We start from the raw sequence: 20,461 nt of genomic DNA on the forward strand, positions 1-20,461 counted from the left end.
TATTTCGTACCATTGTGAGAAGTCTTTCCATACCATAGTCATTTCATACCAGTATATAAAAAACGAATCGACCATAGCATAAAAGCAGTGTTTTTTTGTTTTGTTTTTTAAATTTACTTTGACAGTTTGAAAATCAGAACACATTATTGTGCAGCATATCGTTATTGATTTACCATAACACCTGTCAACTGTTATTTCCATTTTACCTGACAAGAGCCGTATTTGGTATGTATTATTAACGGCCAACTTCGCTGGTTTTCTGAAATTGGCTCCAATTGACCAAAGTGTGCTTTTTTTACATTCATAATTAATAAATATGCTAATAATAATAAATAAATATGAACAATTTTTTTCAGTTACCAGCTGAAATGGTCGAATATTACTTATTATCTTATTTGTTTAAGAAATAAACAATAACAACCACTGAAAACATTGACTACCCTATCAATTACCAAATCAGCCAATTTCTCATGTTTATTACTTATACACAATGACAATATGTTTTTTGTTTTTGCTGATCAGAAACGCCCTTAAATTAACAACAAATTTGTTTCAGTGTATGGTACGAAATGACTTAATCTTTTTTTAGGGACAAAATTAAATATTTAATGATTTATAAAGTCAGTAGCAGGCGGTGTTTGCATCTTATATACCTAATTAGATTGGGTACGATATGACTTTCAATTTTGCAATGGTACGAAAGGACCAAATTAGGTACGAAATGACTATGGTACAAAAGAATTAAGCTACGAAATGACTATGGTACGAAAGGACCAAGGTACGAAGTGACTAGCAACCGGCCGAAACGACCAGATACCCATAAAATTGCACCATCACAGTATTATGAGTATAATGCTTGGGTTGGGGCGAGTTGACTAATGGACAAAGTTCCGATCTTTTCAACATCTATAGATCTCTATAGCTATAAGTACAAGTGACCCTAACCCTAAATGCTAGAATGATCAGAAGGCTTGCCAAGCCGAAAGCAATAGAAAAGAGACAAGATCAAAAAGTTATTGAAGTTGGAAAAAAGAAGGAAAAAAAAGAACATTATTATGAAATCTTGGAATTGTTATCGGCATCATTTCTACTTGTTTCTTTTAAAATGCATCCATTCGTATCGCTTAGTTTAACGAAAAAAAAATTTGTAATACTACTGACTTGTAGGAAACAAATGGAAAGTCATTGGTAATCAATGCAAAACGTCAATATTAAAAAATAAATAACATTAAAAACGTGCTTTCCATACAGTTCGTCCACTGGACGATTGGTCCACTCGATGACTGCATTTTTTTCATACATATTAATAGTTATTTCTTTGACATTGTAATCGTTTCTTAACATTATTTTGTGGTATACTATAACCAAAAAAGTAAAATAGAGTTAGAATTCAACATTAATATCCATTTTTTATTAACTGTTTGTATTCATTATTATGCCCCGGACGATTCGTCCACTCGCTCGTACATTATCTCGCATGTCACGATGTGGTAAATAGGTAATGCAAGCCTCCGCGTCGGAAGACTTTATTAACACCCCCCACCCCCCATGTCATGTTCTCCTTCAATGGCGTACATTATATCCACTGTACCCTCCCTCGTTACATGTTATCCCCATATGCCTAATAACCCCGAAATAAAATAAAAACTTGTTGTCTTCAATTCCAATATAATTAAATGTACATTAAAAAACAATTCAACAAAACAACAAATGTCATTCAAACAAAGCGTGTTGTTTAGACTTTCTGGATCTCGTTTCATGGACTGCGATTTTGTGTTTCCGTTGACTGGTGATCGCATTGAGTCAGTTTTGTCGGAATCGAACGAAAGGATCGACGATCTTCGTAACAACACACACACACCCCCCCAAAAAAAAACCCCAAACAAAAACAAACAACAACAACCGCGCACTTACTGAAATGTGCATCTGCTAGATCGGGGAACTTTCTTGGAATGAATCATTGCAAAAACTAGGTTGTAGAATCAAACTTTTTGTTGAACTTTGGAGTAATCATCTACCAACAATCGAAGTTGGGTCATAACCCCTACCCACCCCCCTATGAAAATCTCAACGGATTTACACGATTTGGAAAAACGACCCTTAGAGACCCAGAAAAATCTGAAAATCCGGCATATGCCGGAAAACTTTCACCCATGGAAATGTACTGGGGAAATAAAAACCCAGTGGACGAATCGTCCGGAACTGATTTTTTGTAGTGGACGAATCGTCTCGAGTTCCTCAGTGGACGAATCATCCGTGGACAAATTGTCCAGTGGACGAATCGACTGCATCCCAAAAACGTGTTGAATATTGCATTGTGTGAAATTTGTGTTCTCGTCATCACTGCGACCTCTGACCTTCACCTTTCCGCGAGGATTTCAAATAATCGTGTCATGGGGAATCCCGAAAGTATTGTTCTATGTAAGTATTTCAATTTCGCACTTTTCATTGATTTTTTTACACAAATGTATTACAGGTGAGTTTACTAATCCATATTACTGTCTATTTTATTAGCTTTAAAGTCAGGAATGTCCCTTTAAGGAAATTATATTAGCCAAAGACTAAATATTTGTGGCCACTTTGTTCAAAAGTTAGCAGTTGGCTAATTTGACAATGGACAGGGTGAACCACTAGTATTAATATTATTATTATATTGCATGTATTTAATCCTTTTGTTGTTTGTTAATTTATTTGTTTTATCATTCCTTCATTATCTCATGTCAAATATTAGAACTTGTCATACTAGTAGCTCAGGTGTAATACAAGTAATATGGATCTGTGATATCAATAAATATCAACACAGTTAACTTAAGAAAAGCATTTGCCAGTGATGTGATTTATATATTTGCTATTCTTGACTACTTACATGATGAGTACATTTCACCACAAATTTCTGAGGCAATGCTTTGAAACATATTATAATACTATAATCTTATAGAAACATTTTATTATATAACATTTAGAGCAGTATTTAACAATAACGGCAGGGTTCAAAAAATGTTTGAGAAAGTCACTAGCCCTCACAGAATCTTTTTTTTAAAGACACTTTGTAAAACAGATTAGCCTTTATTAATAAGTCATCTGTTATTAGGCCATATTTGGATCTAGGTTTGTATATCTAGATGTACCTATATTGCCTGCAGTAGTTATTTAAGTTTGGTTTATTTCAGGTCATGTGAAGCTAACTGATTTTGGCTTGTGTAAGGAGTCTATCAGTGAAGGAGCGGTGACACACACATTCTGTGGAACAATCGAGTACATGTAAGTACAGCAGATTCATACCATTTGGAAGGTGTGTGTATTTCAAAGTAAAAATAACTTCAGACATTTTAAAGAGAATTAATTTTAGAATACACTTTTGATTTGGCTTTCTTCTGCTATGTTTAAAATATCAACCTGTCAGATCTATATTTAGGTAGCAGTGTTTTAGCTAGTTCAAACCTAGCGTGCACAAGACAACTCATCAACAGTAAATAGAGGATACTCCCTGAGTGTCTTGTGATATCATAATTTATCAGCACGAGTTGATAAAAGTATGAAATCTGAGGCTTGCCGAGGAATTTTATACTTTTATCAACAAGTGCTGATAAATTATGATATCACAGGACACTCGGGGACGGGTATTCTTTTTATTATTCTTTTCATTTGCGACAGTTGTAAACAATGTCGGTAATGTGGGTTGGATGTCACTATATTTGGCAGCGGTAGAATCATTAAATAGCAGAATGACAGTGGCGTGACGTCACTAATGATATGTTTAGCACTGAAACATACACAGTGATGTAACGAGAATATCGCAGGAGATATCACAAATTATAGTGCCAGCAATATCTCCTACAAAAGCCTGTAATGGGTGATAAATTATTTTATACCTGGGAATTACTTTCCATGAACTCAGTCTCACAATTATGATGGTAGTATTCACAATTGTGAAGACTAAAGTTGTATGAATGTCTTTATGTCACAAATCATCCCTAGAACCAGCTCACATATCGTAAGTATTGGAATGCCTTAGAACATTATGATAAAATATAACAAAGACTAGAATATAAAATCAGCATTTTTGTTTCATTACACATTTAGCAGGTGTAATACACTAATCTATATAATGACTAATTGTGGATCTATGTTGACTAGTTGGTAGCAAAGAATAAGTTTTCAAATGTAGTTTTTGTCTCAGGACCAAATATTATATTTTGGTAATGTTTTTAAATGTGTTTTTTTAATTAACCTATTATACAGCACAGAGGTTATAGATCATATATCTGTAGTTTGTTGTTTTTACACAGGGTATATACTGATGTTTAATATATCTGTAGTTTGTTGTTTTTACACAGGGTATATACTGATGTTTAATATATCTGTAGTTTGTTGTTTTTACACAGGGTATATACTGATGTTTAATATATTTTTTGCTGAACCCAGGGCCCCTGAGATCCTAACACGGAGTGGCCATGGTAAAGCTGTTGACTGGTGGAGTCTGGGAGCTTTAATGTTCGACATGTTGACAGGAGCAGTGGGTTCACTTTTTAATCATGCTTTCTGCATAACTCTATTATTTGTCTCTTAAGTTTAGAATATTGTGCAATACAGGGTCATTTATGAGTTAAAATTAATTGTAATTGATCAATATACAGTCAAATCCACTTAATTGCATATTGGTTTATAGCATAAATTGGTTATTTGCATATTATTCTGCTGCACAGAACCTTTTAGCATTAAACCAGTACAAATTACATCACATAAATAAATAGCTTTAGAAACTCATATAATGGTTAATTGTACAAGAAAATTAAAAATCTAGAAATTTTATCATAAAATGTTACATAAATCTTTAATATTTTACCAAAAACAATTATAACTGCACAGATATCAGTTGAATGTTCTATGTTGAATAGAAACTTATGTGCACACTGTATGGCCTCAAGATGAATATTTTCTATATCCATTATTTTTATTATTTAAAAACTTAACTCATCATATTTCTGGAAACAGTCATATTTACAGCATATAATATTGTTGGATTGTTTTCTTTTTTAGCCTCCATTTACAGCAGAGAACCGAAAGAAGACTGTTGATAAGGTACACTAATTTGTCACCATAAGTGACAGGCTACTGAAAACTCTAATTAAATGGTGGCATAATCACTATTTGGGAACTAATTTTATTACATAGAAATAATAATATATAGTCATTCTCTACTATTGTTATTCAGTATATTAATTATTGTACAAATTTTGTTTGTCCAGGAGCAGAACATCTCTATTAGGGGTGGGTTAGGTACAATATTTATAGTAGCTAGACAGATGAATGTGAACTATGTTCGTGTATGACTGATAAAACAAAAAGTTTGTAAGTTCAGTTTTTATAATATTACATTTTGTTGTGTTTAAGATGGGAAATTGAATTTTCTGTTTTCAGATTTTAAAAGCCAAACTAAGTTTGCCTCCATATCTGACCAACGAAGCCAGAGGCCTAATAAAAAGGGTATTGTTGAGTTTTATTTGTATACTGATCAAAGCTTTATAAACAGGTGCAATGTATACTGAACAACAAAAGAAATGCAATTAATTTAGTTTAATTTATTGAAAATTAAAAACTCCACAGCAGGAGGGTTGATTAAAATGATAATTTTTCTTGTGAATATTTTAGCCCCATTTTAACATTGTATTTACCAAATTAATTTTATAATAATTATAAGATATAATTTTATAGTAAAGTACACTTAAAACATGCTTAGAATGAACTACTGCCTAGAATGAACTGTATATTATCAATAGATTGTAATGTATAGAATGAACTGTGTATAGTGCATTAACTTGTAAAATAAACCAAATATTTTGTACAAAATTGTTAATTTCAGTGTAAATTAGTGTGTATACAACAAACCAAACATAGTTTAAATGTAATATTTAATTGTAATGCAGCAAATACGACCACATTGAAAAGAGAAGTTGAAGAGTGTATGTTTATTTTTTTCTTAGTAGAGCTGTATTAGTTAAGGGATTAAGTTACTGAGCAATTAACAGCATGATCTTACTTCCCATTCGGTTTTTCTTGCCATTTCAATGGTATCCAACAGTAAAACCTAACATGTGCAACTCATTTTAGCCTTACCCTCCCAGAATAACTGGATTTAAGAATATAACCCTGGTCTCTCTACCAACCAACACCAGATTTTAGAAACTCAGACCATGTATCAGAGGATTATTTCATTGTTAAATAACACTACAGGCTCGAGGTGATAAGTGACGTTATCAAGGCATACGGAAGAAAAGAATAACACTCATTTTTATCGTAGCAACAATTAACATGGCCCATCATTCTTGATGTCACATGATCTCATCATGCATTGTCAAATGTTTTGCAAAGGGTGGTTTCAAAAGTACTGTTTATTGTGACAATCACAGTTCAAATGATGCTGATTTAAAGGTGATCAAAAAGAGATGTTTTTACGTGTATTACAACAGTTGTTTTTATAATCGATTTTGTATTTTATTTTATTAACAACAATGCCAGCCATTATTACTGATTTCACTTATTCCGAATACTCGTCACAACAACTGGTGCTCGATAATGAAAATTCATAATTTGGCATAGTTGCCGTTACTTCTGCATTCCTGTCAGTGTCACACAGGTCACGTCACACAAACATTTATATATAGCATTTACATCATAAAATTTAGAGGAACACATTTTGATTCAGAAAAAGATTCAATGTTGGTATTTTAAAAGTATGGTAAGTACATCCAACTAGGCTCTTGGGGAATCCCCCACATTTCTGACAGGTTATGCTCGTTTTATTTCTGCAAATGGATTTGATTAACCAATCAAATTTAGTGTTCTATGCAGAATGAATTAGAATTAATTTTTATGTCTTTATAATAATTGTGGTTACCACAAGGTTACTTTTCTAAAAATAATTTCTTAAAACAGACTAATGAAACACATTTTGACTATTAATCTGTTGTGAGCTAGTTATAGAAATTATTGCCAATCATTTGGAGAGATTCCTGAATGAACCACAGCACATAGCAACCACTTCATCATTGTGCAGTGCATATATACACGTCTTTATTGTCACATTTAACCTGTAATACTCTTATAAACAATGTCTTTTTTAAAAACTTCATGTATATATATTAAGTAGTTATTTTATAATGTATTTTTATAGTTGAAATTGAAATGTATTTTTATAAATTATTTCTAGTTACTACGAAAATCTCCAGTTGATCGTCTAGGAGGTGGAATAGATGATGCAAAACCAGTCAAGGTATTTTAGTATTGATTCTTCAACTACATATGCTGCATATTTAATTATATTTGCATGCAATATTTTCAGATTTTGTAATTCAATTAATAATTATGTTATTTCTAGCTATAGTTTATCATAAATAATGTTTGAAATTGTTATTTTAAAAATTATTTCTAAGTTCCCATTCTCTGAAATTACTTTTTAGTTCTTTTTAAACCTAGTTTTTAAAATCATATTGTAATTTAAAAAAAAAAAAAATTCTTTCTTTTCAGAGTCATGCTTTTTTCCGCCATATAAATTGGAGTGACCTTTTAGCCCACAGGGTAGAACCTCCATTCAAACCAAATGTGGTAAGTATACATGTGGTCGGTGTTTGCTAAACAAGAGACCAGTTTGTAATACAGTAGGAGACTAGTTGTAGTGAGATAGCACAGGCTTACATTACTGTGTAAATTGTTTTACTATGTACACATTTTATCTTAAATACAGTAAATGAAAGGAATGACATCTTCATAGGGGAATCCTTTTTTAAAAGACCAACCAAATGTCTTTTGCTATTGCCTGAAGAATTAAAACTTTTTTTTTTTAATTCTTTATTATTATTTTTTTTATTGGCTTTTTTTTTACAGTTTATAAAACATAAATTACAAAATACAAGAAAAAAGAACAATACACTATACACACAGCATGTAATTAAATACAAACAGTACAAACAAAAGGTAAAAAAGTATGTACAACTGATGTAACATGTAATTGATCACATGGGCTATTTCACAGCAGATCTATTTACACGATTTATATATATATATATATATATATATATATATATATATATATATATATATATATATACATACATACATACATACATACATACATACATATATATGAATATACATATACATATACACAGTCAAACTTCGGTATCTCGATGTTGAAGGGACCGAACCACCAAGCTCGAGATATCTGTGGCTTGAGATAAACATAATAGTCGATGATATAAATTATGCCAAACATATGTGTTTGCAAACTTGACAACAGTCAATGATATAGTCAGGGGCGATTCGAATATGAACTGTTTTGTCGATATTTTCTCTGGACATTTTTGTTTATTAGCCTGATATTGCATTGTTCGTCGACAGATAGATCGACAGATGGGTTGATGGATTGATAAATAGATCCTACCGGTACTGTACAACAAAGAATATTGTAAATTAATTTTCGCTTTCATATGCCAGTTGTAAAGCACTGGTTGACCAAAGAAAGGGAGAGGGGGAAAGAAAGAAAAAGAGAGAAAGAAGAAGAAAAAAAACCTCTTCGTCACCTGCACATCAAACATTACTTAAGTGTTATATGAGTCTTTTACGTCGAGTGTTGCGACATAGCTCACTTTCTTTCAACATCACCCGATCAATTGGTGGGGGTGCAGTCCACAAACAGTCCGGGGTAAACATTAAACAATACCACGTGGCCGCTTGGCCCAAAATGCCAGTTATTTCAATGCATGCATATCCAACGAACCTGGAACAAAATACGACCATACGGACTAAGAACACACAAAGTCTTTATTTTCTTAATACCCCTGGCCTGCTCGGGTGTGGGTATAAAGTATAAATGACAGGTACAAGATAGCGAAGTAAGTTGTGTCGTATCACCAACATACACTGTGGTGTCAGTATCGTAATATGATAGTTTTGTGTACATATATCACACTAATACAGACGTGAGAGTACATATTATACACACGCCACACACACGCATGTACGCACACACATACACAATGGCAAATAAAAGCAATGGTCAAAGCAGGTAAAAAAAATTATACTTCGAGGGGAAAACCAACAAAGTGTACCTAGGGACACCAAAATGTGCTTGACATAAGTCTGGTACTCGAGGTTAGCATGATCAAGATAACAGTTCTCGATTTGGTAACATTACATAGGGAAAATGCCGGGACTGGCAATGGACGTCGAGATATGTTGGGTACTCGAGGTTACCGAGGTCGAGATACTGACGTTTGACTGTATGTGTGTGTGTGTGTGTGTGTATATATATATATATATATATATATATATATATTATTATAGATGCATTAAAAACCAGTTGATTAAATCCACCTTAATAAAAAAGAAAAACGGAGAAGTATAATACTTATTCACTGGCTTCTAATACCGCGACAAATAGGCACCATTTTTTAATATAGTTGTTCCCTTGCAAATTTATTTGTGATATTATTTTTTCTGTCATGTAATAATCCTTTACCATGGCTAGAATTAAAACTTTATTTTTATTTGTAACCATGCTTTAATAACAAATAAATATAAGTTATACAGGAAGTGATTCTCTTAAAATCTTTATTTTGATTATTTTCTTTTTACATCTTTATTTTGTTATCTAGTGGCAGTAGAAGTAAATCTTTATTTTCATTTGTAACCATGCTTGAATTACAAATAAAGATAAGTTATACAACAAAATAATGTTTTAAAAAAACACCCTTTAATATGTTAACTTTTCTTAATAAATTATTTTGTCTATTTTTTTGTTCTTAATATGCTTTATTATGTTTCCTTTTTAGACCGGTGATGAGGATGTCAGTCAGTTTGACACAAAATTCACAAAACAGACCCCTGTTGACTCGCCAGACGATTCTTATCTTAGTGAAAGTGCAAATCAAGTCTTTGTGGTACGATGTCCATTGCTTGTCAATACTTTTATTTTTAACTGTTAACTGCTATATATTCATATTATTTTCTTGTTGCAATTGTGACACTTTAAATTTAAAAAATTAAATGTGTGATGTTCACATTTTCATTTGGTGTTTCACAAGAAATATAAGAGTTAATGAACATTTAATAATTTGCTTCTAAAGCATTAAAATGAAAACAAATTTAAACTATTTTTTAAATAGTAGTATTTCATGGAATTAGAGGATTAAATTTCCTCGTTTGGTGAGAAATGGATGACAAATCATCTGCTCATTTTTGGTACTCCATTGTTTTCTTATATCTTACATTAAAAGCTGTTTAATTAAAGATATAAAATTCTGTAAAGATACATTTTATTTAAATTATATAAGATACTGTTTACCCATAATCGATCTTAATTTATATCACTCAGCTTGTTTAGTTGACGTTCCTGTAAGGTTGTAGTGCACCAATCGATGACGTCATGAAGTGTAACGTCCCACTTGGCATTCTCACCGGACATATCACTTTGATATGTACCAAGATATTTTTTAACCATATGGATAATAAATAGCACCTTCATTCTAATGGAAACACATTTGGTTGTTTCCTTTTTACTAGGTTAAAAATATAATGTGTCAACTAGTTATTGCGCTGATACATCGTACAAAGTTTTCGCATTAATATCTTGATTGCATTAGTTTCATGATGTACAATATTTACTGAATGAAAACATGCATTACTTGACTGTTTGTTCCAGGGTTTCACCTATGTAGCACCGTCTGTCCTACAAGAGATGAATCTTCCATGGATCGCCGAGAAGGAACCCCGATCACCTCGGAAGATGGGGTCAAGTCTCAGATTCTCTGTTAGGTAAATGTTGCACTGTAATTACAGTATAGGACTTGAAAAATCTAAACATTATAGTTTTTAATTAAATTAAATCACCAGAAACATTTAAACACAAAGTACATTAAATCTAGGATATACAGTGATTTACATACACAATATTTCTTATATTCATTGTATTCTGTGTTAACAGAAAGGGAAAACTTAATGCATGGAAGTTGACAAATAGAAATGAGATGTTTTACAGGGTTGAAAATCTCACTGGCCCTTCTCAAATTCAACTAGCCCTCCAATTATCATATTCATATTTAACTGCACAGCCAAATTCAAAACTAGAATGTTCTTTGTTGAATAATAATATGTGCTCATCGTATATAGTCCGATGAATTGGCATGTAACTTCATAATGAATAAAGTTAAAATTCATATAAAACATGTTATTACGTTTTAAACCTATAATAACTCAAATAACACTTTTTGAAAAAAGAAATCCAGTATAAATAAAAATGTTTCTTTACAAATTATCATTAAATTATACATATTAAATCTCATTTTTAATACTGGGGTGGAGACAAAATGCTAGAATTTCCAAGGTATGCAGCTTGACTTGCATTATCTATGAAGTAAAATAAATAAATAATGCAGGTAGAGCTGCACGTGTTTTAGTATATAAACTAGTCTATGGTGGCAGTCCTCTGTAGCGATGCAAGAGGGGTTAACATTTCCAGTAAAAGATTTCCTTAGGAGTGGCTATCCTCCTTTAGACTAAGTACGCACACATTTTCATTTAATTTGGATATTGTAAATGCTACAGTAGTAGGCAACTAATAAAATAAATTTTGAAAGAAAAATAAATCTGTGACCAAAAAAAAACCCACACCACCAAAATCATTTTACCAAAATATACGATGTATCACATTACAAAGAATAAAAACGTACTTATTGTTTATTACGATCAGTAATATTTGGACGGTTATGTCATCATGTAAGTTTTGGTGTCACTTTAGATCTGATCTGTTCTTACTTCATGCAGATCGCTTAAAGTTAAAACAATTATGACAACGACAATAAAATCGATGGTCGCCCAACGGACTACCTTTGTAAAATTCTTAGTAGCCCTTAGCCAATAATTTTCAACCCTGGTTTTATAAATGCTTTGACAACCAACATACTCATAATGAATTTAAACAAACATCATTAAACTGAAATGTTTGCATACAGCTAGATCAGAAAAAAAGGAAATTTTTGTGATTCAACATTAACAAATAACATAAACAGTTATTTTATTAATTTTAAAAAATAAAGAAAACCATTGAAACGATTTTTGTTGTGTTGTTGCAGTCACATGATGTCATTTTGACCAATCCAGGAATTTATAACAAATTTACAGATTGGAATTATTACCTAATGAGATGTGTTATTCCTTTTCCAATTGTGATATACTTAAAGAGACTGTTCTGAGTTTGTTGCTATTGTAACAATATAGCCTTTTATAACGACAACTGTTATATATAGTTAATGTACTTTCTTGTTTACAATATCAGTGTTTTTCTGGTCATCTAATGGATTGTTTTCTTTCTTCCAGTAATTTTGTACATATGGAATTAAAAAATATATTGGATAAAGAAAAGGCATTTAAGCTGAGACAAAGATTAGGATGATCAGAAACCTACTGAATATAGAGACACTCATGTTCCAAATAAGAACATTTATTTATAGTGTAATTTTTGTCATTTTAAATGGCCTTATTATTTGAAACATCTTATATAGGCTGCAAACTCAGAACATTTTTTTTTAAAAGATGATTAGTTTCAAGGTTGTGGTTATTAATGTACATATTACAAGTATTGTACATGATAATTTCACAGAGCTGTAGAATATAAGTAGAATCTGCCAAATTAATTTCAAAATTAATTTGCCGAAAAGTTGATTCAGGAATTGACATGTTTAATGAATATTTACATTGTTTGACTACATACTTTCAAAACAAAATTCACCAAAATGCCAAGGTATTTTTGTTTAGATTAAGCACTGCATTTTGGCTTGTTTGTTTACAGTCCACCTCCCCTTGGTGGATGTCAAGGTTTTTTTTCATTCCAGCCGGTGCCTCATGGCAAGTATTATCAAAAGCTTTGGTATGTACTGTCATGTCGATGAGAAGGTTAATTTACATGCTCATGCTGCTATTCGATGATAGACAATGTGACTGTAGCAGGTTTCCACTGTCATTTGCTCTCCTAAATTGGCTCACACTGGAACAAATTTTGGTTTAGCCTATTTTAAAAAATGTAGAGTATTTCCTTTAAGGAATATTTTATTAGCCAAAGACTAAATGTTTGTATAAAAATTAGTGAATAGGAAATTTGGTGAGTACACAGGTGAGCAGTGCCAAATGTAGCATTAACCATAGGTTAGTCACTACATGATGATATTTTTAAAATTTATAATGTGCTGAGGTGTTCATAAACAAATTTTCCTTTCATTTACAGTCCAGCTCATCATCAAGCTATCGAAGGCTTCCCAATCGGTGACACGGCTCATGCAAACGGAATTGACGGCACCGAGGACATGGACACGTCCAGTTCGAGCCTCCATAAAAGGTCAAAGTCACCAGCAATAGCCACTCAAAATATCGTACACAAGATCCCAGTTTTCCCAGGCACCCAAAACAGACCACCCCATCTACAGCTACTTTGACAAAGGGGACATTAGGAACTTCTTTTTTATTTAAAGATTTATGCAGTTTTAAATTATTCTTCTAACTTATTTTTATATCTAAATATTGGAAAGTGATGGGTGTTCTTTGTCAAATAATATGGCTTCCTCAAAGAAAAGACATTACGAGACATTTTGAAAGTTAATTTTAAGTTTCTCGTTTTGATGACTAGGTGGATCTGTGTTTGCCTGATAAAGACATAGTGATATTTGAAAAATTCTGTGATATCCTTATTGTGACTATAATAGAGTTGAAGATAATTAATTTGGAGGTAACCTTTAAAGAAAAGATATATGATACAGTTGGCAAGTTCATTTTTCATATAATTTTACGGACATACCGGTAGTATCATGGATTACCAGTTCCATTTTTGTCTAACTTTGGGTTATGAATGCCAATAATATTTTCATTCTGAATACTAAATGTGGTTATTTTACGATCCAACACATTTTCCTTGATCTATGAAATTCTGTATCAATGTTCTTGACAATAAAGTGACTTACAATTTATGTTGTGAAGTATATGTTCTCTTCAGCTAACACTATCCACCATAGCTGTTTTGCAGATAACAATGTTAGCTCAAATATGACAAACTAGTTTTCAGATTTTATAACTGGTAGCCGTATTTCATTTAACTACGAAAAATATCAATACCATATGACACGTTCATCTGTACTTTTAATTACAGTGTTACCAAATAAGACAGAATAATACTTAAACATTTCTGTGATGTTCTGAATCCAACTATGATGAATTTAAACGTAATTTAATGCTGACATTAGGATAGTAGTAATGTTTTAAAATGATACAAAACACAGCTGCAATAAAAAAAAAATTATTCAAGAGTATAAATATCTTGTTACTGGTGAAAGATTACGTATATTTTGTTTTCAGTGTGTGCTAGAAAAATAATTACAAGAATGGAAGCAAGTCACTGAGTGTCAGTTGACTATTTGTGTACAGATTGTTTGTTTTAAACATAATAGGTCTGTGATGCAGAAAATGCTGGATGTGTGTTAAAGATTGCCTTATTTCCTGGTGAAAATGTAAATTAAAATATTAAGATATGCATACAAATCAACAGTAATACCCAGATGAGAAAACCATGATGTTGAGGTTTGCCATGATAAGTGTTCCAGTATTATGTTGATATTTTAGATATTATTAATTACCGTAATACATCAATATTGTGGTTACAACTCTTATTGCCTTATGATATGGAAGAACATCCTTAGGTGCCATTTTGATGTTTTTTTATTGTTTAAAATGTGTTTAATAGTAAATAGTTTGTTACATGACAGTTAATCAAGGTTAGCTCTGACACTTGCCAAATTCACCAGTTGTGAATTTTAAAAATATTTGGAGAATTTTATTTTAATTTTGTGAAATATTTTCATTAATTATTAGTAAATATTTTGTTAAAAAATAACTGAGATACTGTAAAAAAAAATGTTTTAATCCAATAGCTAATTTGGCAAAATTTTCTGCTTACTCAGAGCTAGCCATGGTTAAAAGAGTCTTTGAGGAAGTCTAGGTAACAAAGAGCACCAAAAAGTACTAAGTGAAGTCTGGGTTTCAAAACTATTTTTATAAACTCTATTGCATTCAAATTGTGTTCAACAAAGTGGATTAGTTCCAAAGCCTGCCTTATTTTTATTAAAACATTTTTTGATTGGTTGGTTTGTTGGTTCATAGAATGCTTTTATTTGATGTTACACCTTGTGTTTTTTTGGTAAACGGCCAGTAATTTAATGTCTTACTAAACTAGTATATAAATTGTGTATATAACTTTTATTTATTCCTTTAGCACATGTATAACATTTTATTAACCAATTGTAGCATTTGTTTTAGTTTTTCAAGACACAAAATTATATCTGAATTGCTTATGAGGAAAACTATATGCATGACACGATAGTCATGGCGATAATATTATTGTTTTGTTGTGAAAATTGATTTTAAGTCCTAAATATACCTCATTATTGATTCCTTTGAAACCCTGCTTTAATACAACACACCCCCCCCCCCCCAAAGTTTAAAAAACCTTATAAAAATATAGTACTGTTATTAGTTTTGTTACATAATGGTTTCAGTATTAATTTAATAGAAAAAAAATAATTACATTTGTTTATTAGGTAGTAAGATGGGTGTCAATTTGCTGACTAAATTTTTTAAAAGATTTTCTTTGATCAATTTTAAAACCATTTTAAAAATCCCAGATTTAGTCAAAAAGCATGATTTATAGTCAGTCAGAAAGTATATTAGGTGGGTAAACCAAAACCAAAATCACTCATGCTATGTTTAATTGTGAAATAATGAAGGACAGATCATCACCAGGCCATTGATGGATGCTTGTACTTGAAGCTGAGGAAGAATGAGCATAGTTTAAAAACACAGTTCACCTAGTCTTTCTGATAGTGATCAATGCATAGGGAATGGTGTCAAATGTGAATTAAATACTACAGATAATGATTAATATGAGCACTTAGTTTGTATGTTTTCTCTGTACTTCCGATTGCAATATTTACTTAAAAATAAATATATATATATTAGGGTTTGAAATAGTGTCCTGCAAAAAGCAGTCTTTCACCAAGCAGGTGCAATAGAAATTCAGCTCAAGAGTATGTTATATTTTAATTCCATAATGCTCTAAAATACATCTCGGAGATCCCAATTTTTCACACACTACATGCTGTCTTATTTCCAAGAGGCCATATTATGTTTTCTTAGCAGGACCTTTTTCTGTTGGCCTGCCATTTAAAAAACCCCAACCCCAGTCCTGTGTATATAAAATGTGGTAAATTTTCATCATTTTTTTAACACTAAAATCCAAAATAATGCTAATGTTTTTAATTGATTTTAAAACTACTTTATATGTACATAATAATTTATGTAAAACTGTAAGTGATATTTCTTCCTAAAATTTTAACTTTAATAACTTGCGTATTTACGTTGACCCTTCATTCAGCTTCTAACTGTAGGGGTTTTGTACAGTCGATACCTGTTAGGAAAATCTGTTAGAAAACAGTCTGTTGAGAAAATCAAGATTATTCATTCGTCATTTTACACCATTTCATTATTATATAAACTTTATATTTATAATGGAGTCAGCATAACTGGTTGATATAAGTTAGCATTGATTGACTGACACTGACAGCATATAAAGTAATTGTCTTGTGTGGTTGAAAGGCATGATTGTTTGGTAGAAGGGGACAATGTTTCAAAATGTTAGGTAACTGAAGTACATGTATGTTCATGTGACCTTTAACTACATAACTGATTATTTGGTTATGTAAATAATACTCATCTAACCAGTGGATTATCAAAGCCCAACACACCTTCACTATGGTTCTATACTATATTGATTTTCCAAATGTCAAAAAATCAGTTTAGAACATTTAAAAAAAACCCTCAAAAACATGGATTTTTTAAACATGAATTTTTTTCCAGGAATACTTAAATTTTCAACTTTTAATTTTAAACGTAAAAACACCACGTAAAAATTAACATGAATTGGCAGTTCATGTGAATTTAAAGTTGCGTAACCGATGTACTAGTAGAAAGATGGTATGAGTGAAATATTGTTCCCTGTTGTATGCACATATAGCTGTGCTGCTATGCTTTTTTGTTTGCTCAAAATGCTATGCAATACTTGGGGCTTTCCGTCCTTTTGTCCCCCCCCCCCCCCCCCCCCCCCGTCAGGGTTTTTTTTCTTGATACCTTTTTTATGGAACATAAACATTTATATTGATTTTTGTTTGTAAAGATATCTTACAACCCAGTCAGGAAGAAGTAGGTGGAGTGAGAATTGATAGTGAATATTTTAACACTTGTGACATCATTAGTTAGGTATTGTCACAATTCTGACATGAACATCATAAAAAGTACGAAGTCATTATAACCATGTTGAAATTTAGGTGGTAAGGATGAGTTGGAATTAAGGTATTGGTATACTATAAGCTCACTACAAGGAAATTGTTTTTTTTTCCTAATCCAGTCAGTACAACTGGTACCTCAAAGACTATGGTATGTTCTCTGCAGTAACTGTCTATGGGAAAGTGCATATAAAAGTTCCTTTGCTGTTTTATCTGTAAGTGTAGGTAACCATTGTTCTGGCAGTCGGTTTCTTGTCTTTCTCTACTCACCAAATGTCAAAATAACCACATGTTAAACATCAAATAGCTGTAGTTTAAAATGTGCTGAGGTGTTGTTAAACAAATATACTCTTTTCTTGCATACTGTACATTGTGAGACACCATTAATATTTTATTTTCATTAAAAAAATTTTTTTAGTTACACTAGATATTTAAAATATCAGATTTGTCTTAGCACCATAACTCAATCAAGTGGAAATATTTAGATATATTTTTTATACAGTTTACATCCTGTGTTGTAGTATGGTATTTCTGAGAACATTTCTAACATATTTCTTTAGAGTTATCTCCCTTACATGTTAGACATTATATTTTGTTTCTGCACAGTTATATTTGATAAAGTAACATCTATCAGTTTTGATATAAAAATATATATTTCTGTATTTCAGCTATTAACTGTTTTTATATGCATTTATGGGGAGAGAAGCATAATTCAACAAATTATTGTTTGTGTATGTGTACACTTAATGATTGGTATTCTTACCATCAGGATAATCTGTGATTAATAGGATAGTTGAATTGATGTGTACAGTATATAATAATAAAACCCTGATAGTGCACTTTGTGTTAATAGTGTATTGATATTTACGTTACATAGAGTATAATTCAGACCACGTGATTGCAAATAGGACATGAAGTATGAGTGGTAGTATGGCCAAAAAACCCCTATAATTTAAGTCTTAAAGTACCAAAGTGTCCTGGCTTGTAAACACATGCTTGCTCTAATTAGCACACTAAATACTTATTCTATCCTATCCTAAAATTAAAATGTATGTTTGTTCTGGGCCCCTTTCTCCCCTTTTCTGTCCTAGTCCAGTACTGGTTGTATGCAGTTGGCATATTCATTGTTCTGATTGCATATAAACACAGCACACATTACCATAGTGAAGTAAGTTAAAAGTTTACAATAATAGAATACATATAATACCACATTAGCACAATAAATGCTTATTCTATCCTATCCCATCCTATCCTATTCTGTCCTGTCCTGTCCTGTCCTGTCCTGTCCTGTCCTGTCCTAAAATGTACATTTGCTCTATACCCCCTTCTGCCCCCACCCCTCCATGTCCAGGCCTGGATGTATACATTAACCATATTCATTGTTCTGGTTGCATATAAACACAGCACATTATCATGGTGCAATAAGTTGTGGGTTTACGATAATAGAATGCTTAGGATATCAAAAACCATACATATGATGGAGCATGGTTCTTTTATACACATGGATAAATATTTTGATACATTTTTAAAAAATTTATTACCTGTATGTAAATAACAGTTTCAATAAAATGACACGATGGTTTAATTTCTTTCGTAATAATTTATGTAGCTTTTGGACATAAGGAAAATGAGCTGTGGAACAACACACATTTGAATTAATATCCATCTAATGAAAATAAACAATTTATATTTACTATTGTAATTTACTGCTAAATTAATAGTAGTTTTAAATTCTAATTTTGAAATCAGTTGAAAATAGAATGTCATATTTCTTAAATATTTATTTTCTTAAACAACTTTTATTTACAGCTTGCATAAAAAATTACAGTGTAATTACAGTCCACTTTTAGAGATGTGGATTAAAAAATATTTTTGCACAAAACTTTCTCCTTTAATTGGTACTGTATTACTTCAGATAGTGTTGTCATGTACTTCTGTATGTTTTCTCTTTTTTCCTGTTATTTCCAATTTGGATATATATGTCTCCTGTATTGATTTGATAGTACCAACTTAGTTGCCAATAGTATATAAAGAATGTAATCTCGGATGGACAAACACAGATCTGGGTTTAATTTGTACAATGATACTAATTAAAATTGCAGATTTAGTGTAAGTATAATAAGTCAAAAGTTCAAGGTTACGGGTAGTAAGTTGAAAGTTCACAGACATGTGAAAAACAGCATGGCTGGCTGAACTTAGGCTTGAATTATGATGTGTTATAAATGTTATCCCAGTAGTGGACCTGTTATGGTTTTATTTTGTTTCACCCAGTCAGTGGCATAACGTGGGTTGCCAGCGCCTGGGGCAAGCCAAGTATTGCGCCCACTAACCAGTGGACTGTTAGCACTCCCCGAGGCCCTTACACCAGTCCAGAATTTTGCACCCAGGGCAACTGCCCTGGTGACCCCGCCCACTCTACGCCACTGCACCCAATGCCCCCAGGACTTGAAATATCCATTTGTTAGACCAAAATGGCTGTAGTTGCAGATGTGCTGATAAGTCATTAAACAAATATTCCTTTTTCTTTCCTTCTCGGAGTACAAAAGTAGTATTAAATGTGATCACTGGAGTTTATAAATACATGTAGCTTTCATAATACTATACAGGTTGACATATCCTGAACTCCTCTTATTAATGTTTAGAAGTCTTCAATGCACAGGGTACAAAGTTAGTGCATGTCATGTAAGGTTTTAAATTCAAGGAGGTCGATGTTGTTGAATTGTTTTTTTATATATTCATGAGAATCGTGCTGAAAATAATAGGTAAAATACATTGGGATTTGTTCAGGATATTTTTATGTTTGATGGGATTGGGGAAAATAGCACAAGTAAATCCTACCTGGGACATGTTTTCAGTCCACCACTGTTAAATTAATTTATTAGAACCTATAGACATAATTAAATTTATTGAGAATTTTAAGTACAAAAATTGGGAATCTTTAGGTCTGTATCTTTTTGGAAGAGGCCTATGTTCGGACACACATAATGCCTGGATAAATCCCTGATACATGTAAAACGGCAACAATTAAATTGTTTTAACTTATGTGATATTAATTCAACATTTATATTCCACTGAATATGATATTA

General features: G+C 31.8%; 1 protein-coding gene and 1 non-coding gene across 4 annotated transcripts in view; both read left to right on the plus strand.

Annotated features, from left to right (window-relative positions):
- Nucleotides 1-20,461, plus strand: part of LOC121367855 (ribosomal protein S6 kinase beta-1-like) — a 47,981-nt gene that overhangs the window by 9,062 nt on the left and 18,458 nt on the right. For 2 of the 3 annotated variants that reach the window (XM_041492281.1, XM_041492280.1), the window contains exons 8-16: nucleotides 3,171-3,261; nucleotides 4,426-4,516; nucleotides 5,041-5,082; nucleotides 5,422-5,487; nucleotides 7,211-7,273; nucleotides 7,528-7,605; nucleotides 9,831-9,938; nucleotides 10,700-10,812; nucleotides 13,277-13,387. In XM_041492281.1, the coding sequence (XP_041348215.1) occupies nucleotides 3,171-3,261; nucleotides 4,426-4,516; nucleotides 5,041-5,082; nucleotides 5,422-5,487; nucleotides 7,211-7,273; nucleotides 7,528-7,605; nucleotides 9,831-9,938; nucleotides 10,700-10,812; nucleotides 13,277-13,387 (763 nt within the window). Of the gene's footprint in view, nucleotides 1-3,170; nucleotides 3,262-4,425; nucleotides 4,517-5,040; nucleotides 5,083-5,421; nucleotides 5,488-7,210; nucleotides 7,274-7,527; nucleotides 7,606-9,830; nucleotides 9,939-10,699; nucleotides 10,813-13,276; nucleotides 15,182-20,461 lie in introns of those variants that run through there. The other variant, XM_041492279.1, reaches the window with a different exon arrangement.
- Nucleotides 2,823-2,901, plus strand: LOC121369548. Its single transcript, XR_005957651.1, has one exon. It is a non-coding gene; the product is annotated as a small nucleolar RNA SNORD24 (small nucleolar RNA).

This window comes from Gigantopelta aegis, chromosome 3, assembly GCF_016097555.1.
Source record: "Gigantopelta aegis isolate Gae_Host chromosome 3, Gae_host_genome, whole genome shotgun sequence".
Taxonomy (NCBI): Eukaryota; Metazoa; Mollusca; class Gastropoda; order Neomphalida; family Peltospiridae; genus Gigantopelta; species Gigantopelta aegis.